General features: G+C 36.4%; 4 protein-coding genes across 5 annotated transcripts; all 4 read left to right on the plus strand.

The window, feature by feature from the left end:
- The first annotated feature begins 495 nt into the window (after positions 1–495).
- On the plus strand, positions 496–6241 carry LOC122302666 (E3 ubiquitin-protein ligase RGLG2). Its single transcript, XM_043114051.1, has 12 exons — positions 496–883; positions 1771–2043; positions 2774–2858; positions 2939–3079; positions 3227–3340; positions 3493–3590; positions 4488–4567; positions 4649–4754; positions 4869–4996; positions 5081–5264; positions 5768–5824; positions 5902–6241. The coding sequence occupies exons 2-12, from the start codon at positions 1783–1785 to the stop codon at positions 5980–5982; spliced, it is 1335 nt and encodes a 444-aa protein (XP_042969985.1). The 5' UTR covers positions 496–883; positions 1771–1782; the 3' UTR covers positions 5983–6241.
- Positions 6242–7513: 1272 nt separating this feature from the next.
- LOC122302208 (protein SIEVE ELEMENT OCCLUSION B) lies at positions 7514–12918 on the plus strand. Its single transcript, XM_043113342.1, is given in 12 exon segments — positions 7514–7897; positions 10374–10478; positions 10666–10728; positions 10730–10873; positions 10875–10977; positions 10980–11070; positions 11249–11353; positions 11446–11560; positions 11563–11586; positions 11680–12010; positions 12013–12174; positions 12287–12918. Coding segments are annotated over 12 exon segments (2259 nt in total).
- A 700-nt stretch (positions 12919–13618) lies between these two features.
- LOC122302668 (pentatricopeptide repeat-containing protein At4g35850, mitochondrial) lies at positions 13619–18680 on the plus strand. The gene is made up of 13 exons (XM_043114053.1): positions 13619–13777; positions 13870–14005; positions 14132–14294; positions 14695–14760; positions 14879–14976; positions 15066–15183; positions 15272–15481; positions 16192–16268; positions 16886–16979; positions 17086–17151; positions 17246–17323; positions 17430–17531; positions 18349–18680. Exons 1-13 carry the CDS (start codon positions 13750–13752, stop codon positions 18445–18447), a joined length of 1335 nt encoding a protein of 444 aa, XP_042969987.1. The 5' UTR covers positions 13619–13749; the 3' UTR covers positions 18448–18680.
- Positions 18681–19968: 1288 nt separating this feature from the next.
- On the plus strand, positions 19969–22991 carry LOC122302669 (pre-rRNA-processing protein ESF2). Of its 2 annotated transcripts, none has more exons than XM_043114054.1 (8): positions 19969–20131; positions 20247–20711; positions 20829–20892; positions 21005–21072; positions 21229–21318; positions 21420–21550; positions 22411–22563; positions 22655–22991. In XM_043114054.1, the coding sequence occupies exons 2-8, from the start codon at positions 20252–20254 to the stop codon at positions 22670–22672; spliced, it is 984 nt and encodes a 327-aa protein (XP_042969988.1). In that variant the 5' UTR covers positions 19969–20131; positions 20247–20251; the 3' UTR covers positions 22673–22991. The 2 variants fall into 2 exon arrangements, with proteins under 2 accessions (XP_042969988.1, XP_042969989.1); XM_043114055.1 differs by having other exon boundaries at positions 19975–20131; positions 20232–20711.
- Positions 22992–23384: the final 393 nt, after the last annotated feature.

Here is a 23384-nt window from a genome sequence, read left to right on the forward strand (position 1 = left end):
CAATAATCAATGTTGATGATGCCTTTCACGTGAAAGCTTTGTATTTAAGCCGAGGGATGGCATCAATGGACAGCAGAGGTGCGTGGCAATTGTGGCAGCTAGCCAGCAGATGTGCACATTAATGACAAAAACAGCCGGATGTCACGGGATCTCTATGATGTCAATTCAAAAATAAAAAGAAAATGTTTATATTATAATTTTATATGCATAATTATTTATGTTAACGTGTGAATTATTAATATGATAAAAATTTACAAATTAATTCCATAAAATAAAATAATAATTATATAATATTGTCCTAAGATTGAACGTACAAATGATCGTAAAATAAAATGAAATTTTGATGTAAGATGGGATGATTTTAGATTAAAATTAAAAATTAAAAAAAATATTATTTATTAATATTATTATTATTTTAAAATTTTAAAAATTAAATTATTTATTATATTTTATATAGAAATTTAATAAAATTATAACGGAAGATGAGTTCGTATCCCAAGCTACCCGATCCACAGTCACGACACTTGTTGAAACAAACCATGATCTAAACCACTCCGCCATGAGATGCGCATATGCATTTGTCTCCCACTCTCCACTACCCGAAGAATCACGCCCGAAATCCCATTCAGAAAAAAGTACGAACAGCTTTATATAATAGCAGCAGCATCAGCGGGGAAACTTCCATGTGCGATCACGCTTGAACAGAGCCCCGGGGGGAACCAATTGTCGATTCAAAATTCAAAAGCTTTACAACTTTTTCCAGGTTATTTTTTGACAAAAATCATTAGGTATCAGATCCGCCATTCTAGCTTTATGTCACGTACAAATTAACGTTCGAACTCCAACACAATGCTTCAGGGGCTCTCTTCGTCTTCGCATCGAGGTATTCTCTAAAATCTCTACAGCCAATGTAAAATAGTTGCACTGAAAATGCCCGTTTACGTTATGTTTTTTCTTTTTTTTGGTTGGAGGGGGGGGGGGAATTTCTGATAGGTTTTAGAGTTTAGAGTAGTATTCGAAGTTTGAAGCCTTTTTTTTAAATCTTTAACAACGTGGTTTATTTCTTACTGTTTTTCGCCGAAATATTTCGTCGGTTCAGCTAAATCTGCTACGTAATCTTGTTGGAGCTAAGAATGTTTAAGAGATCGTTTACGAGTAAAATTTTGCAGTCTTATTCGTTACTGGTTTTTTATTTCTTTTTTTCCTGAAATTGTTATTTTTTTCGATTAAATTGAATCATGATCATCATCGGCATGCATGGTAATATGTAATAATTGAATACTTCTAAGAAAAAAAAAATGTAATAACTGAATAAGTCCATCAATGTGCTGTCTGTTGATTGTTTCTGAAGCCATTTGGCATTCATTATCTGCCAACTAAGAGTTTTTTTTTTAGAAAGCTTACGGAAGACGTTCTTTTTTCGAGGCGGTGATAAGCCGTTTTACTTGAACAAGTAATAGATAGAAGCCGGCTCTCTTTGTTTAGTTACAAAGAAAACTAGAATTTTCGTGGAAACTTCACCTCAGAACGGGTCACCCAGGTTGTGTTTTATCCAGCTTATAAGCTTTTAGCGAGGTTTACAGAAGGATTTCTTTGGTGTTTGTGGTGGTTGTTCTGTAGTTGTTCATATAGGTTGGTTTAGTTGATTGGGTGCCTTGCATTGTGAACGACAGAAGTGGGTCTTGTTAAATAATCTGGGTTTCTTGATTTTGATTGTTTTGGTTGTCTCGGTGTCTTGCATTGTTGAGAACTCTCGGGGAATTTCTGTAGGGAATTAGGTTGATGGGAGGTGGGAGTTCAAAAGGGGGAAGTTGGAGGCAAGCTTCATCTCTCCGTTCGAATTCTTCTTCACGGAGTGGATATCAATTCCCTTACGAGAGTCAGAGCTATTCGCCCCAACAATCATATTCGTCGCAGCAGTACCATCCTCCTTCACAAGAATATGGCTCACAAGACTATGGTGGTGGTCAGGCCTCTAATAATAGCAGTAATCAGGAGAGTAGGTTTTCGAGAATCGCCGATAATTACAATTCCTTGGAGCAGGTAGATCACACCATGAATTATCACCTTTTTAACAATATAATATTTATTTTTCCTATTGATATGGATTTATTAATATTAGGATATGCTCAATGTCACGCAGAAATTGGTCTATGGATACAAGCTCTGATTAGTTTATTTTTAATTTATGAAGCATGAAGCTGTGTTATGTTTCCTAATGCTGTATGGAGTGGTAGCCTCATTTTTTTGAGTGCTTTGCAAAAAATTAAAAGAAAAGAAATACCTCATTTTTTAGGAAGACATTATTCCTACTGCATGCCTTTGTTGTCACTATAAAATTTTGTGACCCCAGTAATCTTACCTTGGGCTGGTTTCACTTTTCACAGTACTGGTAGGTTTTGAGCTTGACTTTATGGCACCAAAGACGTTCTAGAAAATGAATCATATGTGAAAAACATTGTAATCTTGTTTAATACCTTACCGCTTTCATTTAGATATGCAAGTAATTGGAGATTTGTGGGGGAATGCCGAACTCCTAAGGTCCAACTAATAGTCTAAGGCAGAAGAATCACTTATTGATAATATAACAGAAAGACTACAGTATTTGAATATGGTCACTTGATGCTGATCTGTTACATCACGGACAGCATAGTGATGATATTGTATAGGTCTTTATAAGACTTACCTGTAAGTGATGCATGTTTGAATGGCATTGCCTCTGAACACTTGGTTACTGTAACAACAAGGTTAACACAACGTTTCTTCCTTGCAGGTGACTGAAGCTCTTGCACGTGCTGGCCTTGAGTCTTCCAATCTTATTGTTGGTATTGATTTCACAAAGAGCAACGAGTGGACAGGTTAAGTCTTGTTTGTACTCTAATGCCATAGATATGCCGGTTCTTCTTGTTGAGCGTTCTGAACTTCATTTCGTGAATAGGTGCAAAGTCATTTAACAGGCGGAGTTTGCATCACATAGGAGATGGTCTAAATCCCTATCAACAAGCAATATCCATTATTGGGAAGACCCTGGCTGCATTTGATGAGGACAACTTGATTCCATGTTTTGGATTTGGAGATGGTATTTTCATTTGAATCAGTTAGTTCATTTTTGTTATAATTTTTATAATTATTATCATTAATTATTATTTTTCCATTATGATTGTTCTAATTATCATTGCATCACTGAGATATGGGAGTGATAAGCACCACATTCATGCCTTGGCAGCGTCAACACACGATAAAGATGTCTTCAGTTTCTATTCAGACGAGAGATTTTGTAATGGCTTTGAGGAAGTGTTGAGTCGCTATAAGGAAATTGTCCCCCACTTACGACTTGCAGGTTTGAATTTTACTTCATCAACCTGTTTTAATAAAATTCTTATTTACTGATAAAATTTTTTTTTACTTCACCAATGCGTTGTTCTAGTTTGAGATACTTCTTATATCTACAAACTTGGTTTTTACTCTTTATGCAACTGTTACTTGTTGCAGGACCAACTTCATTTGCACCAATAATTGAGATGGCTATGACCATCGTGGAGGAGAGTGGTGGCCAATACCATGTTTTATTAATAATTGCAGATGGACAGGTATTCTGCCTCCATGCTAGATATAACTTTTTTTGAGCAAGCTGATCAGAGGTAGACATGTTGCTCATACCACAATTTTGTACAATGGGAGATGGCCTTCATCCTGAAAAGAATAAAGAACTAGTTTGTCATCACAATTGCAACTTTTAAATTGAAATCAAGCTAAAATAGTTGAACTGAGTCTACGCGTATGAGACTAGTTATATGGTAAGACCTGCAAAAATGTCAATTGAAACATCAATATACGGCAAGTTTCAGTGAGCTGAAATTACAAAGGCAGGGCAGAAAAATGCAGGTGGTATCTGTAAATTGGTTTTTCCAAAAGTATATCGTAGTTTTACTTTAAAAAAGAAAAAAGAAAAAAGAAACTAGTATATATAGCTTGCGTGGAGTTTATGATTGCAATTTTGTTTTTGATTGGTGAGTTTATGATTTCAAATTATAGTGATTAGGTAATTTCCTCGCTTATAACACATTGTTTGGGCATTATATGGTAGCTTTACGAACATATGCAGAGGAACCAGCCACTCTGGAATTTTGGCATTTATGCACCTCTTTAGTTGGTGGCCATATTGCTACCTACCTAACCTTACCATCTCTGTAGTCCAGTTTTTTGGCATAGGCCTAGGTATTGCATGGATGAAGTTTTGAGTACACCAGACTGTAATCTGTATTGAAAATATATAATACTCTTACAGAAAGAGTAACAATAATTCTTGTTATTGTGAATGCTACAGTTAAGCTTGCTCTGCATCACTGTACTAGATGTCCATAATCAATCATTTATTTTCGGGTTTTACCCACTTGGGGTTGGGAAGGAGAGGTGAGGGAGTTGGTGATTTCGTTATATTGCTCTATATAGTTGAAGTGATCTCATTAAAGCGATGGTTGCCTCAGGTAACTAGAAGTGTTGATACTGAGCATGGCAAGCTAAGCCCGCAGGAGCAGAATACTGTTGATGCTATTGTTAAAGCAAGGTAAGTATAGACTAATTTGTTTCCTCCAAACTTTTTTGTTTGTCCCATGGTTTTTTGTCTGATATGTTTATTTGGGTACAGCAAGTTCCCTCTGTCAATTGTATTAGTTGGGGTTGGAGATGGACCTTGGGATATGATGAAGAAATTTGATGACAATATCCCTTCTAGGGACTTTGACAATTTTCAAGTAAGTTCTGGCAGGCATTTGGAAGTTCCAATTTTCCAGTGTTTTCTCCCTTTCCTGTGTCATTATTGGAAAAGGTTTGATTGAAAATGTTATTTTGTTCTTTTTCTTCTTCAGTTTGTGAATTTTACGGAAATAATGTCGAAGAATGTGGCTCCACCCCGAAAGGAGGCAGAATTTGCTCTAGCAGCCTTGATGGAAATTCCTTCCCAGTACAAGGCAACTATAGAGCTTAACATACTGGGGTAAATCAATAAATATCTCTATTTGTCATTCTTTGACGCCTTTTCAATTCCTTTTTCTAACATTTCTTTTTACTTTTGGAATAGTGGTAGGAAGGGCTTTTCTCCCCAACGGGTTCCCCTCCCCGCGCCTCTCTATGGTGCAGCATCTTCCAGCAGCTTGAAACCTTCTCATCCTTCAAGTTTTGAACCCAGTGTCCCTCATTATCATGCAGACAGCAGGCCTGTCAGCTCAGCTCCACCTGCTAGTAGTTCCACCCATGATAACCAGGTATTTAGGCTTTTAAAACGGTATGCATTATTTTTCATCATTCGTAATCTCTCTTATGACAAGCTGCTGTTAAAAAAAGAGGGAAGAAGAATTCCATTTCTTAAGTGAATTATGAACAGAGAGAGAACTCTTTCTACGATTTATTTTGTCTAGCATGTAGTTAACAGGAAATCTATCTTGTCAATACGAGACCAAGTTAAAAATTGATGGCATTGCCAGGTCACCCATTCCTCTAGGATGGGGAACCGCTGTTATAAATGAAAATAGTGTCATAAGCAAGACTCCTGTTCGTTGAAAACTACCATTTTGTTTAGAAACGGCTTATCATGTTCTAGTGGAGCATTTGAACTTAGTCTATCCCTGCTTGGCTTGCTTGCTTGCCAGTTCAATTGTTTTGGTCATGGAAAATTGTGGCCCAATTAAAGGTGACACAATTCATTATAACAACAATTTTGATCTGGAGGTTTCAAGTTGAGATTGACATTTTGCATGGTATTGGACAGCTTTGCCCCATTTGCCTCAGTAATTCCAAGGACATGGCCTTTGGCTGTGGGCATCAGGTAGATTTTCTTCTTTATTTAAGGTATTATCAATTATTTAAGGAAGTTATCAACATTCTTATATCTTTATATGGCAGACGTGTTGCGAATGTGGAAGAGACCTCCAGTCATGCCCAATATGTCGGAGCCCAATTCAGACCAGAATAAAACTCTACTAGCTACATTCTTTCTCATTTGGAATTTTCCAATTTGTTTGTTCAAAATTATTTGTAGTTAGGTTCTTGTGAATCTTGCATGGAAGGTGATTTCATTAACCCTGTAATTATTCGAATTGGATTTTAGGTTTACAGTTTAGAACGATGGATATGCTGTTTGTAGGTGTAGTTTGGGCACATCTGATCTGTATTTGCTGCACATATGAAACAGCCTCTTGTCAGTTATTATTATAAATGATGTTTTGCTGGTGAGACTTGTTAATTTTCTTTGTGTGTATCCTCGTCTTGTTTAGGATTCTCTTATGATGTCTCTTTCCCGATTCAACGTGACAAATTTACAAAACATGTGGGCTTCAAACCATCGAGCAAATCTCTCCTATTGCTGTCAGATTCTTATCCACGGCAAAGGTCCAAATATCTCTTCCAAGTAGAGTGGAGACTTATTTTAAGCCATAAAATTCTACATTTCTTAAACGATACGGTTTCTTTGGTGCCTTGGTGGCCTGCTTTCTGTAATTTCAAATGCCCCCATCATCTTATAAAGATGATGGATTGTGTATTTTCTTTATCAGAATGAACACATGCCGTTGTCCGTTGATAAATGCACAAAAAGTGGACGGCTTCTGTAAAGTCAGGTCGGTTTTATGCAGCTGTTCCTGAAATATGTCAAGATCCAGTGTTCAAAACTCAGTGATCCAACGAATTGGTTGACTATGGAAATCTTATGGGTTTGTACTTTATTGGACCCTTGGCCCATGTCATCCTCATCCTGCCCACTAGTCAACAGTTGGTGTAATTACAACTTTTTAAATTTTCATATAAAATATAATAAATAATTTAATTTTTTTAAATTTTAATACAAAATTAATATTAAAAAATTATATTATAATAATATTTTATTCATTATTATTCAAAATATCTCATCTCATTTCTTCTCATGTGTAATCAAACGTGGCCTAAATCTTGTGTCTTCTGGTCTATTTAAGATGTTTGTCTATTAATAATTCGATTGGTATTGATTGTTGAGTAATGGTATATATAGTTATGGAGTGCGTAAATATCGTGTAATCGTTTTGAAAAAGAGTAGGATCTACTATTAAAAATTTAATTTATTTTTATGTGAATAATGTATTTATTTAATTTTTTCAAAATAATTATTACACTTACAGCTAGAAATATCAATTTTTTTTTTTTTTTTTTGGTTTTGTTTTCTTCGCTGTTAGAGAATGAGCACCGAGCACGCATGTATTTACTTGCATGCTTCAACAATACTGAACGTATACACGAAGTTTAGAGGTTGTTCAATTGTCACCTCCTTTGTCGTCAAATCATAAGTAGACAAAGTATATTGATGGTTATCTGTACCAACTTACCCAGCCACCCATCATCATTTAATGTCCCCAACAGCTTCTGAAAACCCCATTTGTAATGTTATTACACAAGAAAACCAACCACTCGAGTCTCTGCAGAGAATAAAGGTTGGCTATCTTCCTTCCAAAGTTTTCTTTGTTGCCTTTGTTTCGATTTGAGAAAAATGGCCATGTCTTTGACTGCCAAGTTCCCTTACCAAAGACTTGGACACGGAGTTGGGTTTGACGATCATGATGAAGAAAGAGAGAGAGTGGTTATGAGACCGAGAGGGTGGTACAGGTTCAAAAGGATGTCCATAAGGAGGAGATTCAGGCTCAGGGTTCCAAACTTGAGAAGGTTCTTGAGGAGGAAAGTCAGACTTTTATCTGCAGTCAGAGTGTCATGGTCTTGGGCAAAGGTGGCGAGGAGATTGAAGGAGAGTCAGGCTCATTTTGGTGATCTTTTTGCAGGAAACTACCTGTTCATTCAAATCAACCCTTCCTCATTGAAGTGCCTCAAGAAGGACAACGACCTTAATGGCTTGTCCTCTAGGTACTCCCTTCCAAGAGTTGCTTAACGGATTTTCATGATCATGGTGATCATATTAGCACCTGTAATGTATTTTAGGCTCTTATGTACGTAAGATTCGAATGCTCTTGCTTTCTGGGTTTATGTTTCTTGCTATTTATTATATCTCTTCCTTTCCAAATAATACCTGAGACAAAAAGGGGTTGATAGAAGTGTTGGGTATTGCATCTGCACACCGTCTTTGCACTTTTCCAACATAGGAATACCTGCAGACTCGAAAGAACTTCTTCAATGTTGGGGAAAATGAAAGTTACTTGGGAGAAACACAACATATTATGGTAAATTTGTCAATACCATAAATACAATTCCTGTTGGTGACATTAATCTGTTGAAAAAAAGTTCAATGAGAGGTGAAACTACCACTAGACTACAGTATTTGAACGCGGTTTTGGAAATGCCATATGCAATCGGTGTGGAACACGAAAGAAAAATGATCTGAATCAAGCACTAATATAATTTTTAATTTTTCTTTTTAATTTTTTTTTTAGAATTAATTAAATTTTTTTACTTATCATTTATACGGCACATATTTAAATAAGAAAAATAAATAAAAAATTATGTAAAACGTGGAGATGATTTGAAGTTTTCATTAAAAAAAAAAAAAGTTGTGAAAAATCACACTTGTGGGAAGTGTTTCCGACTTCTGAGTGTTTCCAGCAACTGGCTGGTAGCTATCTAAATCAATACCGTCTTGGCATGAAAGTGGGGCTGAAAGCTGGACCAATTTATTGCAGTACAAACCGACTGAGGGGGACAATAACACGTGGAATGTTATATTTTAATATTTTTATTATTTTAAAATTTATAAAAATTGAATTATTTATTATATTTAATATGAAAATTAAAAAAATTTATAATGATAAGATGAAATGAAATGAAATACTCATTATATCCAAACTATGCTTAAAACATACTTGAGGGGTAACGATAAAAGATGAAAATTCTACGAATAGTAATAAAATAATTTATAAATAGTAATGAAATGATTTGAATTAAAATATTTTATTGAATTTTAAAAAATGAGAGATAAAAAATTAGCGAAAAATATTATAAAGTTAAAATATTATTTAAATATAATCTTTTAATATGATGATTATTTTTTATGTTTTGTTTAGAAGTTTGAGAAAGTTATAATGATTGGGTAATAATAGATAAAAAAGTTGAAAATTTGAAATTGAAAAAATGTTTTATATTTGAATGATATTTAGGAAGGAAATTATGAAAAGTTTTGAAATCAATCTCATCCCAAACATAGCCTAGATCTCATTGAAAAATACATAGGCACGACTCTAAAAGATGTACTCACCTCCCTCTATTTACTTTTTATTATTTTGCCTATCATCACCTAATGGATGTCCTTTTGAGCATATGAGTGAGAGCATTGAAAGAGAAGGAGGAGGATGCTCTGCCTCCTTAGACAAAGTACATAATAACACAGGCTAAGACATCTTTATTTAGAACAAACCTGATTACCATACTGCTTGCAATCATCAACGCACCATCCCTGCTTACAAAGCTTAGAATCATCTTTGCTTACGAAAAAACTAGAGAATATTTGATGATTTTTAAGCAATTTTCGTGTCAAACTCTTAGGAAGGTTGAAATGATTTCAAGAATGTGAAAAGGAATAAGTGATATTCATTTTTTGTTTGCAAAATATGTACTTTTCAAGCTCTCCAGTCACATATGTAACTGGCATAGTCTTATCCATTGTTCTAATTTTTACAGACAAATTGTCAGAGAGACAGCATTTTGTCTTAGAATACTGTCTAAGACAATAACAAACCCCACACTCATCTAGAGTGGAGGACATACTCTACAGACTCTTGGTCCTAGAGACAATATTTTTATTATTTATTATTTTTTTTCTTTACATAGACAGAAATAAAAGACAGAATACATAGAAATTGGGAAAATAATGAATTATAGCTTGAAAAGCTGTAGATCCGCATTTTCAACCTTGGAGGAAAACAAAAAAATGACTGTCATAGCGCTTAAGAGACACACGCCATCCTTGAAGCATGGCGATCAGTCAGATATGAAGTAGCTGGTGACCCTAGACCCAAAACAACAACATGTGGCGGCAAAAAAACACCCTTGGCATAAGCGCGTGTGATTCATGCTCCAACTTTGAATTGCACATGTGGCTCATGCACCGTTCTTTTGGGTGAACTTCTTCGCTTGTTTGATGGATCGACACCTTGAGAATCTTGTGGTGGGGCACATGGTAGTCACTGGACACCGGAGAGCAACAAATTAGCCTTTCGCCTTCCTCTAAACTGAAGGGGAAAAAAAAAACCGTTGAGAGATGGGTTTTTTTGGCTCCTCTAAGCATCAATAAATTTGATGCAACATATGTATATACATATAATTTATTTGAATGAACGAATCAGTTTATAACTTTGTATCTTCGTTATCTTCATATCTAAGTACTAGCTGCTTGTATTTTATTGTAGGGTACGCAAGCACAAATTGAAAACATGGAGGACAAGACCCACCAAGCCAATTTCCTTGTCATGCTTGATGCTCTGTCTTATACAATTGATCGAATTGCTTCCGAGGTCATACAAATTTTTTATCACGACACTTTCAAGTCACATATGATATATAGATCAGCATATGTTTCTCACAAATTATAAGCAAATACAGCATCATTCATGAAACATGACATATACTTCCTTCTCCACGTACAAATCAGTAATTTGCATATATCAACTTTAATATTTGCAAATAATCTATGAATTTCAGATAGAACATAAGGCTTCCAGTGGCACGGATGCACGCCAAACGACACTCTCAATGTTTGACTTGGTATATATCTTCCTTTGCATGGGATGCTAAGCCAGTGCTGGCCGTAGCGGCTTTTGCTTTGAACAATAAAGAATCCTGGCTGCTTGCCCATATTAACTCAACAAACTACCTTGACAAATCAATGGCGCTCCTCAACAAACCCCGATTAATTGGATGCACTTAATGATCTAATTAAGGCGATAGTAGAAGTGAGCCGTTGTGTGGTTTAGCTTAAAGAACTACCATCCATGTATATCACCCAAGATGTACCTGCACAGCTGTCTACTGGACCATAAGGAGTATTGTGGCTTGCACAGCTCAAATTAGTAGCTTCACTAGCTGGGGTCACGAGTATGTTTTACCATCCATCTCAATATGCCGTCCTCAAATCCTTGAAATTAATTAGATATTTTACATTTCCTGACATGACTTGGTAAGTAATATAATGAGAAATTATTAATATTACTTCATAAAAACTAGTGAAAAAATGGTCTCTGCAATCCTCACTGCTAAATGGCGCTATTGATTTCAGGTTTGTGACATCCGGCACAGAATCATGGGAGCTATCCACCCTAGCTCACAAGCTCAAAACCATACGAGACCATCTCAAGAAGCAGCTGGAAACATGCTACCAATACATAGGGAAGCCTTCTTTTTTGAACTTTTTGTACCAAATGTGGATCATGAAAGTATGTCATTAAAGAACTGCATATGAAAACTTTAAAATTAAATGTAGAGGAGGAGAGACAATGAAGATTTTCAGACGCTTGTCAATCTTTTTCAGATGATGCACATTGACAACATAAAGCCTCCCAAGGAGTTGATTTACACTAGGGATGATCTGCAGCCTCTCATGTAGATGGTTCCTCCAAGAAAAGGGTGGGCTCTTCTAAACACATCGATCCCTATCATTTATTACTACTATATTATGTATTTAAAATATTAGTTGAAGTAATTGTTTTTATAAAACAGGTTGACATAGAGGTTCTTAGGAGGAAGAATGTGTTATTGCTCATTTCGACCCTTGGCATCTCCCAAGACGAGCTCTTGATTCTTGAACAAATTTACAATGAGTCCAGGCTCCACCCAACGAAGCAATACGTTCAGTATGAGGTTGTGTGGATCCCGATTGTGAATAGTTCTGTCCAGTGGGTTGATTCCATGCAAAAACGGTTTGAGGAGCTACAGTCTGGCATGCCATGGTACACGATGTACCACCCTTCCTTGATAAGGAAGGTGGTGATGAAGTTCATCAGGGAAAGGTGGCACTTCAGGAATAAGCCAATCCTTGTGGTGCTAGACCCCATGGAAGAGCGGTGTCTCCTAATGCAATCCACATGATGTGCATTTAGGGAAGTAATGCCTTCCCTTTCAATAGGTTGAGAGAAGAAGCTCCCTGGAGGGATGAGACTTGGAGGCTTGAGCTGTTAGTGGATGGCATCGACCAAACAATGCTGAACTGGGTAAGTAATATATATGCATGCACTAAATTACAGCTAAATGCTGAGAAAATCCAGGTACCTACTTAGGTATTTTAATTAATACTTGAGGTTTGTGCAATTTTCTTTTGATTGAATAGGTTAAAGAAGGAAAATACAATTTCTGTATGGAGGGGATGGCATTGAATGGATTCGAAAATTTACAAACGCGGCACGCGCTGTTTCGGTGGCAGCACACATACCCATAGAGATGGTCTACGTTGGAAAAGGTAGCAAAAGGGAAAAAGTCCAGCGAGCCATAGCGACCATCACAATAGAGAAGCTGAGTACCTGCTGGCAAGACCTAACCATGATATGGTTCTTCTGGACCCGCCTTGAAAGCATGTTGTTCTCCAAGATTCAAGTAGGCAAGGTTGACGATCACATCTCTCCCACGATGCAAGAGATCAAGAAGCTGCTTACCTACGACAGAGAAGGCGGCTGGGCTGTGCTCAGCAAAGGGTCTAGCGTGGTGGTAAATGGGCATGGGAACACAATACTGCCCACTTTGTTGGAGTTTGATTCATGGAAGCAAAATGTTTCCTTGCATGGCTTTGATTTGGCTTTCAAGAACCACCATGACATGCTTCGTGGTATTTCTCGCTTTGACTTCTCGCATGTTGCTGGAAATATCCCGGGAGGCATGAGATGCCCCGAGTGTCAACGCAGCATGGAGAAATACACTACTTTCCCCTGCTGCCATGATAAGGGCATTCTAAGCATATTGCAGTAGCGCCTCTGCATTTCCTTCCAGCTACATTGTAGCCATGCATATATATATATATATATATATATATATGCAAGATGTTGCTGCTGCTAGCTCACAATAGAATGGCACCTTTTTTCCATGTTATTTTATAGGAGTGTTCTCATAACCATATGATATTTCACCGGCAAATATATATCCTTGCAATGTAGGAACGTGGATCATCAATGTAGCTACGCCTCGCCTTTTATAGGTGAATTGACGTGGGACTCACTCACTCTAATCTAATGTTTCTTTATTTTGTGGGGAGTATAACTTTTGGACGTGAAATTAGTGTCTTTAATAATTTTTTTCTTATTCCGACTAATCTCGAGACTGCATAATATCGATAAAGAATTTCTCAACAAGTGCAACCACGATGAACTCACTTATTAACAGCTTACAAAATTTATTTTTACATGTAGTGATCACAATACAAAATCTTTGACCTAAAAGTATATTAGAAATGATAAGATCAAATCAACTTCCCCTGAATCGATCTTTGGGATGAAATTAAAATTGGGTGAAGACTCAAGATCTCCGTCTATTATCTAACGTCGACGAGAGAGAAATAGAGATAAGAGGGCCCAATGGATGACTGATCCAAAACAATTACGCTAATGACATTGAGGCCTAACAGAACCTAATTATTGGGCCTGAATGAGTAGCCCAGCCTAGAAAATCGAGCGCTGAAACCCAACAGCGTAGTGGGAAACAATCCCGGAGCGAAGGGTTTTACTGGGGTAATCAGAAACCCCGATTGAGAAATTGAGAGAAAGTTAGACACTGTGATCCATTTTCCTCAGTGGTTCAGTCCAAATGAAGCTCCTCCTCCGATCTATCACTGGTACTCAACTGCGTTTCCCTATCTTGAGTACCTCCAATTTTTAATTTTTTAATTTTTTTAAGATTTTCATAGAATGGGGCTTCTCTTTTCAGGGCAGCATAGGTCAGTGGCTCGAGAACTGGGACGTCGGTACTTCGCGGCGTCCACAGAAGAATACGCCAAGCGAAACTACGCAAATAATGTTTCCGAGTACAACACCGTCGTCGGCTCCCTCACTGCCCAAAGAAGGTCACCTTTTTTTAAGCACCCTCCCATTTCCATAAACATCTTATTCTTGTAAAACTGATTTTTTTTTTTCAATAGCATGTGACTTCGTTTTGTATCTCTCTGGGCGTGTTGTTAATCTTGTGATAGGCATTTCTTGTTGAGGGATGTTTACGATGATATGATGCTGGATGGAGTGCAGCCCACTAGGGACGTGTTCCATTCACTGATAGTGGGGACCATGAAAGGCGCCCGCTTGCAGGATGGCTTTTACTTCAAGGACCAAATGAAAGTCATGGGTTTGCTTCCTGATGTATGTTTACATTTCTTTCTTCTTTGCTATAATCCCGGTGATTTAGTATGAATCTGTATATGCATGTATGGTACATATGCCTTTTAGATTAATTGGGTACTTGAGGTTGTGTACGTGATTTGATGTTTTATATTCCGTAAGTTTGTTTTTCCTGCTAGTTCGGAAATTTATTGCTGTTATGGTCTATTAACGGTGAGAAAAAAAATTTAATTGTTTCAACTGTGTGACATCCGTTATTCCAGTAATTAAGTTTATCCAAAGTTTGTGTTTGTGCTTTGTATTTTATGTCTTTGTCTGAAGATTTCTTATCCGAATTATCAAAAGAAAATATTTATTATCTGTAAGTTATTAATCAATTTGTTATTTGTAACGGAGGTGAATGTTTTCGTGTATGTCACAGGTTAATTTATTCAACATTTTGATCTCATTAAGCGGGAAATGCAAAAACTCTGACCAGGCAATCCAGGTAGATTTTAGGATTAATTGGTACTCAACACCTTATTTCATTTTTAGGCTTTTTAGGCCTCTATCAGCTTATTGCAGCCAATTTTTTTCCTTGATAATGTTTGCTCCTTGAATAAAAGATTTTGGAAGAAATGAAGAAATCTGAAGTGAAGCCTAATGCTCAAACTTTTGTCTGTCTACTCAATGCATGTGCAGCAGCAGGCCGTTTAGATCGAGTGTATGTTATTTCTTGCCATAACTTGTCCGATTGAGGTGCATTTCAGCATAAAAATGTTCTGAACAATGATCCACACTTTGATGTGACAGGTATGCAATTGTTCGTGATATGACTGCTGCTGGTGTTGGGTTGAACAAGTTTTGCTATGCGGGACTTATAGCTGCACACAAGAACAAGATGCCTGTAGCAGATGATTTTGCCACCAAAGTAATTATCAAATATGCTTCTCTGCCGTAATCATTCTATTTTCTTTCATTTTGCATAGTTATCTCTAATATTATGCTTTTATGGGAAGGTCATTGAGTTTGTTGATAGGTCCAAAGAGTTTCTACCAGTTGATACAACAAGTGTAACTGCTGAAAATTTGATGATGGGTGTTTCAGAAGAAGAGCTGTATAATCTACCCACTGCCGAATATGTTAACAGGCGTGGAGCTTTTTTAAATAGGCAACTGACTGTTTATCATGTTGCACTTCATGGCTGTGCAGACCTCAGGAATGTAGAGGTACTAGCTGACATCTTTGATTATGTCTTGATTTCAGATGTTAAGCCAAGCTTTGAGCTCTGTTGGGTCTCTGTTTGTTCGTCTGTTCTTACAAAAACAATAGTAATCTAAAATATGACAAGGTGGATGGTGTTGTATTGATGAATAGACAATGGTTGGTCCTTGATTTCTAGTGGAAGTTGTTGCTTTACCCCTGGTACTGGAATCTTTGCTCAGGAAAATCTAGTCGTGAAATTAGGCTGAAACTTCACAGTTGTCATGTTTCTTACCTAGACATGGTTCAAAAACTTGTTTCCACCATCAGCTTAGTTGACGCTCTTGTTGCTTTGTTTATTTTTCCCTTTCATACATATCTTATCTTTCATCATAAAACAAAAAAGAAAACCTTAACATGTTTTTGAAAGATTTTGTCCTCATGGTTCAAATAATGCAATATGCAACAGAAAGCTATGAGAAAACATTTCCAGCCAAAACAAACATTGTAGGTTTGAAACCCTAAGATGGATACCCTTACATGTTGACCATAAATTTTCTTTGTTATTTCGGAGTATGGTGATTTATTATTATTTTTTTATAAGTAAAGAGTATAGTGATTTATGATACCATGAAACCATGGATTTTCATTTTTTCTATTTTGTCTATTAATACTTAAGCTTTTAGAAAATTTATTGTTGAATGCTCTATAAGGTAGTTATTAATGATCGTGATAGGTGATGGAAACTTTGTTGGAAATGCTAAAGAACAATGGAAAAACTCCTGATGTCTTCATCATTATACAAACTATGAGGTAAGTGGTTTTCGACCACTAATTTCAAAGTAATATTACAAAATGAGCTGTGGACTTCCTTAGTTGCAGGAAATGATTATATGCATGTATGAGTAAATAGATATCAAAATCTTCATTGTTGTTACTTATTTAAAAAAAAAAAGATATTAAGATTATGGCTTAAGTTTCAATTCTTAGCACTCTTTAGCTTCCTTTGGGTTTATCCTTAACATTTCCACTGGTTTTTATCTTTGTAAGCTAGCTTTTCCATTTTCTTTTGTTCTATACTTTGGTTCAGGTGTGTGCGATCTGTCTGGAATGTTATCTCTATCTGCTAGACTTTACTTCTTATGTTATGTTCTGACAGCTTTCTTATCTTCATATTTGTGCATGCCTCTGTGTTCTGGAATACTTTTTCTATTGCTGGGTTTTTCTCTTGATATCATGTGATGTTCGATACATTTTGTTTTTACTTTGTGGGCGGTTTTTTTTCCGTAGTCTGTGTGCGCATGAAGCAGAGGGGGCTCTTGATGTAATATTATTTTACTCTTATTGTCTGTCATATCGTACTGGTCCTTTCTTTTGGCCTTCTCACTACAATTGTATTTATATTGTCTTCATCTACCATATATATGCAGGTGCTATTTACATTCAGGGGACATTGATCGCGGTCTTAAAACGTTTGAGGACTACATGAATTCAGGGAAGCCTCCGGCAGTGGAACTATATGTGGTCAGTTTTTGACAAATATACGAAGACATCACTTTGCTGTTGATACTGCATCTAAGCATTGGACTAACCTATGGATGTTAAACTACTGTAATTTGTGTGGTTGTAGACACTTGTGGAGGGAGCCATGGTTGGGCATACTCCCAAGGGAATGCAACTTGCTCAAGACACTCTGGTATGATTGACTCAATGCACAGCTTCTCGATTGTGTTCGTGATTATGATGTTGTGATCTTCATTAATCGATCTGGTGTCCGTGCTATAATGCAGGTAAATATGAATTCCAGGGGCTTCTTCCTGAGCCCAAAAATTGGGAGTGATCTCCTCCTTTTAGCATCTGGAGAAAAGGTATGCAAATATGTAATTTAATTTCTTGGTTTCTTCACCGTTTATGCTGTCAATATATATTGGTTTTTGCTGTTTTTCAACTGAACTATTAAATATTTCCTTGCAGACTGGCGGATATACTACCGCCAACTATATATGGGATCTGATGCAAGCTCGCAAAGTGACTCCCTCACTTCCTGCTGTGGAAGCGTATTACAAGGGCTTGAAAGTGAGTTTCTTGCCTAGAAAGCATATTTCTTAACCGTGTTTTTTCTTGTTTCTTCGATTTAAACTGCATATATGACTCCCAAGTTTCAAAGAAATCAGACTTGGTTGGTGGACTGCAAATTACTATGGATGTGTCAATTTGGAAATCATTAGAATTGAATATTGTTTGGAAAGGATTTGAAATCTTTAAATCATACGGGTTAAAAACTGTTGTTTGAGTTGGAGGGGAACATTGGGTTACATTAATTATGCCACGCCTAGGATATTCAGTATAAAGTATCACTTGGGCACTGCAGTAAGCTGGAAGAGGACATGGGCATCCTTTCTTGGCTCTTTGTGAGGCATTTTTCATAGATCCAACATGAGTAAAATGAAGTTAAGGCCTCGTTTGTTTTCGCATATGAGAGGAGAAGAGTTGAGATGAAAATTGAATAAAATATTATTAGAATATATTTTTCTAATATTATTTTTTGTTTTAGGATTTGAAAAAGTTGAATTGTTTATTTTATTATGTGTGAGAATTTGAAAAAATTGTAATGATTAGATGAGATGAGTTAATAAGAGTTGTGAAAACAAACAGCCGATTGCTTTCAAAACAGCATAATCAGAAGCCAAAACTGTTCATTATAGAGTATTTTGGTGGGCTTTCCAATTGACCTTTATATCGTTTGAGGTGCCTAAATTCGTCCCTTGGTCTTAAGAATGCATGAAAATTCTGGGAATTGTTTCTAAGCCTCACTTTGCTGGTCCTCTTATAGCTGAATATCTCTAAACATATATGTGTTATGTACATATCATTAACTGTTCCTGGTTTTCAGGACCGCGAGATACCAGAAGATGATCCACGACTGTTACTGGTTTCTCGGACTTATGACAACCTTCGGGCGAGATTTGGAACGGGACCCGGAAGACCTTAGTTGGATGATAAGGAAAGATTTTGCATGGATTTTTTCTTTTTTTTTGTACGTTACATTATTAGGTATTGAAGCGGGATATTTGGTTTCGAAGATTAGTACTGGCCTAATCTTGTGTGTAATAAAGATCATGTTGAATTGGTAGGCATGTGAGATTCATAATGCTCTCTGAAAGTGTTCTCAGCTTCATGCTCTGATCTGCAAATTTAAAAGAGGAACTTGTTTTGACGGCCTGAGCTCGATTCTTGAGTTATTCTATTATCAAGTCGGTGTATATAATTCACATAACTTAAATAGTAAGATTTGATTTGTAAAATTTATAAGAAAATAGGTGCATGCATAAAATAAGTGTGCGCTTGCTCATTCCAATACAAAAATTGCCACAAAAGCAATACTCTGGCTTGATAGTTTTGTTATACAAAATTAAATTATTTCATTCTATCATCACAATTTTTTCAAATTTTTTTACAAAATATAATAAATGATTTAACATTTTTCAATCTTAAAACAAAATCAATAATAAAAAATTAAATTATAATAATATTTTATTCAATTAAAAAAAATCTTATCTTATCTCATTTAAACTGTGTAACCAAACAAGTTAATATTTATTATTTTCAAAAAACTCAAGACCGGTTGGTATAAAATTCATTTTCACACCAACCAATAATATTAGCCGGGCTTTGCTACATACAGTCGGGAAACGCAGTCGGCGTGCAGTCGGCTGTACGGAATGAATAAAAAAAAATTATAAAAAAATTATTTTATATTCAGGGGGACCTACATGAATTATAAAAAGTTATAAAAATAATTTTTTTTTTTCATGTAAGTCCCGTATTAATTTTTTTTTTACAGCCGACTGCACGCCGACTGCATTTCCCGACTGTACAAATCATTTCTGATATTAGACACGTAGAAGTTGCAGCCTCCAAACACCTACATCTGACTCTTTAGAGTCCTTCTCCCATTCCATTTGCAGCCCCTTTTCTGAATAGTTCTCCCCCTCCATTCGGATTCTTAGGCTAGTTTTCAGTTGTCCATGAGTTTTTTCAAATAGGTATTCGATTATAAATGTCAGTTTTGGGATATTACGAAATAACTTTGCTGAATAATCAGATTGATTTTGTGTTTATGTTTTGAAGGTGGGTTTTGGTCCAGAGAGAGATAGATGAGGTGAGAGTGAGAGTGAGGAGAGTAGGTCATGTGCAAGGATGAGGAACCAAATAAATTCTTTTTATCACCTGTTTGAGGGTGCAAATAGAAATATGTAGAGACACCTATGTGACAGCCTTTGATTGGCTGGCTTGTAAAAATTCACTTCCCACCCGGACCTTGCTGAACTCCCAACAAAATTATTTACTTTTATTCACCGATCATTTCCATATGTTAGAGCATATTAATTCAGAATTGAAGTGTCTTATTCTATTAATAAAAACAATTGAAAATATAAATATATTTTTATATTAATTGTAAAAATATATGTGGAACTGAGTCGGGCTTTTATTTTTGGGGGCAACAGAAATCAAAACGGTGCGTATAGGTTGAGTTCCATTAGGTTGCCTCTCAAAAACGACTAGTCTCAGAACTCCTCGACTCTCATCTCTTCTTCTGCCACTCCAAGAGGCTCGTGCCGCCGTTTCCTCGGCCTCCACCAATTCTCGGCAGCCAAGACCGACATCTGATTCTGGTGATTCCTTATTCTTATAAATCCGTTTCTCTATTTCTCTTATATCTGCTTGTATTGTTTGGTTGCTTTATATGTTACCTTTGTGAAGTGTGATTGTTAGCTTTCTTTTCTGTAGCTTTAATGGATGACAAAGAACGCGATTTTGATTCTCCACACTCAGACGGAAGTCCCAATGTGCAGAAAAATAAAAAGAAGAAGCGGTTATTCAATGAAGCAGAAGAGGTTTGCAATGATGTAAGCGCAAGAACAAATAAGAAGAAGAAGAAAAAGCGTTTTTTGGTAGAAGCCGGGAAGGCTGAAGATGGACAGGAGGTTAACGGAGAGAGTCTTACAAAGGAGGAGGAAGAACACGAGGTTAATGGAATTGGTTTGCCGGTCGAGGAAAATTCGGAATCGGACATTGAGAGGGCAAGTAGCCGGAAAAATAAAAGGAAGAAGAGATTATTGAAGGAAATCGCGGCGGCTAACAGGCGCGGTGTTTGCTATTTGAGTCGGATTCCTCCGCACATGGATCACGTTACGCTTCGTCAGATTCTCTCTCAGTTTGGAGAGTTGCAACGGATTTATCTCACGCCTGAAAGTACGTAGTCATTTAAATTTTTAGGATGGTTTTTGTTGTTTGCTTCTTCTTCTTGTTATTTTTTTTTTTTTAATTTCCAAGTTTTCCATACATGTTTGAATTTTGATTTTATAACAGATCCTACTGCTCAAGCACATCGTAAGCGAGCTGGGAAGTTTCAACAGCAAGTATTTTCAGAAGGGTACGTGTGATTGGTACACTTCTCAATATCTCTCATTTTGGCATAACAAAGCTCTAGTGCATTGTTATTGGCAGCGTCCGATTATTTGATACTCATTTTTTTCGCTGCTTAGATGGGTAGAATTTACGGATAAAAGGGTTGCCAAGAGGGTTGCCAATATGTTAAATGGTGAACAAATTGGTATGGTTTCAGAGGCTTTGTTTAGCTTCACCACACACATACACAGGCACACACACGCACACGCACACGCACATATAGTTATATACGCACTTCCTAGTAGCATTCCCTTTCTCTTGGAATTGATAACAATTGTCTACTTCTTTGGTTCTTGTTTAGGTGGGAGAAAGAGGTCGTCATTCTATTATGATCTTTGGAATATCAAGTATTTAAGTAAATTCAAGTGGGACGATCTTACTGCAGAGATCGGTATTCACCTCTATAAATTGTCTTGTGATATATATATATATATATATATATCTATCACAGTGCTTAAGCAATTTACCTAAGTTGAGCCGTTTCTGTTGCAGCTTACAAGAGTGCTGTTCGGGAGCAGAAACTAGCTCTAGAAATTTCTGCTGCCAAAAAGGAACGGGATTTTTATCTTTCTAAAGTTGATAAGTCCCGTGCTTTGAATTCTATAGAACGACGATTGGAGAAGGTAGATATTTTCTTTTGTAAAATGTTAATATCATTTGATCATTTTGTTACTGAAATATTTTGTTCCAAATTATGAGTAGATTGACATGGTTAATGTTCATTCAACTTTGGATGCCTTAGATTTTTTGATATCTAAATCTTGTACACATTTATGCATTATTGCTATTTTTTTTTTTTTTAAATGAGTCACTCTAAAGGGAAATTTCCCCAAGGTGTGGTCTTCTAACGAAATGGCATCCTCTCCAATAAAACAAAGGATGGGAGGTCAACGGTTATGGAGTTGTGTTTCTTATTCAAAAAAAAAAAAAAAAGGATGACATTTATCACTAACTTTGCAAAAATCCAACATTGTAATCTATTTTGGAACTATTCAATAAGCTTTGGTACCATTGAAATATTTGACTTCAATTAAGCTATATAACTTCTCATCGTAGCATCTTGCATCCTTAAATGAAAAATGAGTGTGATTTTCATTTAAGGGCGGTACTTTTTAAAAATCTAATGGGAGTTTATGAATTTTGTATTTAATGCACTTTGTGGCAGCACATATTTTCTTGTATGGGATTCCTCAATTGATTTCGACTTGTACATTTTTGCTTTATCTTAACTTGTAAGCCGGTGTGAAGGACATCCCCTCTATGCCACTAAAGTTGCAAAACTTGATTTGTGAGAGAAGTTTAAAAGTAATTTCTATTACAAATCTATTCTTGGCATATCAACAGTGGTCAGTTTATCTTCTAAATTGGCTTGCAAATATAATTTTTTTCACTTATTCTGCATAATAAATTAGACAGAAAGTTGGTTTGAAGTTGACATCCAGATTATGTAGTTGACATGATCTTTGTTATCTGGCATTTACAGAAGCAAAAGCTCAAACAAGGGGTGGGAATGAACTCTGAGCTCCCTGTTAGCCAGCGGGTAGCAAAGGTGATTCGCCACTTCCCACAAAAGCAACCGGTTGCAGATAATGGTGGACGAGCCAAACCCCAACTTTCTAAAGACATCCTGGGTGGGGTGAGTGCAGTCTGTTAATATACAGCAAATTCATAAATATGATGATCTTCTCGTTTAAGTTTTCTCATATAATTGACAATTGACTTTGCAGGTATTTGGTGGCTCTTAGCTGTGAATACTCACGCACGTGATAAAGTTAAAAAAATCTACTTCACATTCCTCAAGTCGAATACTAGAATACGAAGGTACTGTGCACCTTTTCTGAGTGCACCTTGTGTTTGTAGTTTTGAGTTCCTGAAAATTGTAATGAATCAACGGCCATTGTTGGCTTGGTTGTGCTCTTTTGATCAATACCGTTGGACCTTTTGGAGAGAGAAGATCAACAATACTCTAGAACAAGGCTCTACCTTTCCCACTCATGGGTAGTAAAAAAATAGATGTAATCCAAAGCATATAATGTCATTCGTTGGAATGCATTTTACGCTGCACCGGACATGACTTGATAGGAAAGTGGTCAGTTGAGGATTTTGATTTTCAACACATGGGGTCAGGCTTTGATGTTCTGATACCGATCCAACCTTACCATCCTATATCAAAACCTAATTTTAGGATTAGGAGGAATTTGTGGGACTGACCTCCATATTTGAACAGTAAAAAAAAGGGAGGGGGGGGGGGGGTTGTGGGGGAAGAGGGGAACATCAACATCAAGCAATCACACCATTTTAAAATAAGGAAAAATATAGTTGTCAACATAATTGTGCATTAATCTGTGCACCAATATGATGTGATTGATCAAAAAATAGATTTTATTGAAAATAATGTTAATTTAAATTTTAAGTATGAATAAATCAGTATTGGTATACAGATTAGTGCGTATAGCA

Source organism: Carya illinoinensis, chromosome 3 (assembly GCF_018687715.1).
Source record: "Carya illinoinensis cultivar Pawnee chromosome 3, C.illinoinensisPawnee_v1, whole genome shotgun sequence".
NCBI classification, from domain to species: domain Eukaryota; kingdom Viridiplantae; phylum Streptophyta; class Magnoliopsida; order Fagales; family Juglandaceae; genus Carya; species Carya illinoinensis.

What these genes read in the sequence shown, in the direction of transcription:
- LOC122302668 (XM_043114053.1), top strand. Translation starts at nt 13,750, where the DNA reads ATGAAGCTCCTCCTCCGATCTATCACTG. An exon ending in TCCCTCACTGCCCAAAGAAG is followed by an intron (nt 14,006 to 14,131) that starts GTCACCTTTTTT and finishes ATCTTGTGATAG; the next exon opens with GCATTTCTTGTTGAGGGATG. An exon ending in TTTTAGCATCTGGAGAAAAG is followed by an intron (nt 17,324 to 17,429) that starts GTATGCAAATAT and finishes ATTTCCTTGCAG; the next exon opens with ACTGGCGGATATACTACCGC.
- LOC122302669 (XM_043114054.1), top strand. Translation starts at nt 20,252, where the DNA reads ATGGATGACAAAGAACGCGATTTTGATTCTCCACACTCAGACGGAAGT. An exon ending in CAGCAAGTATTTTCAGAAGG is followed by an intron (nt 20,893 to 21,004) that starts GTACGTGTGATT and finishes TTCGCTGCTTAG; the next exon opens with ATGGGTAGAATTTACGGATA. An exon ending in GTTAAATGGTGAACAAATTG is followed by an intron (nt 21,073 to 21,228) that starts GTATGGTTTCAG and finishes GTTCTTGTTTAG; the next exon opens with GTGGGAGAAAGAGGTCGTCA.
- LOC122302666 (XM_043114051.1), top strand. Translation starts at nt 1,783, where the DNA reads ATGGGAGGTGGGAGTTCAAAAGGGGGAAGTTGGAGGCAAGCTTCATCT. An exon ending in CCCCCACTTACGACTTGCAG is followed by an intron (nt 3,341 to 3,492) that starts GTTTGAATTTTA and finishes TACTTGTTGCAG; the next exon opens with GACCAACTTCATTTGCACCA. An exon ending in GTTCCACCCATGATAACCAG is followed by an intron (nt 5,265 to 5,767) that starts GTATTTAGGCTT and finishes GGTATTGGACAG; the next exon opens with CTTTGCCCCATTTGCCTCAG.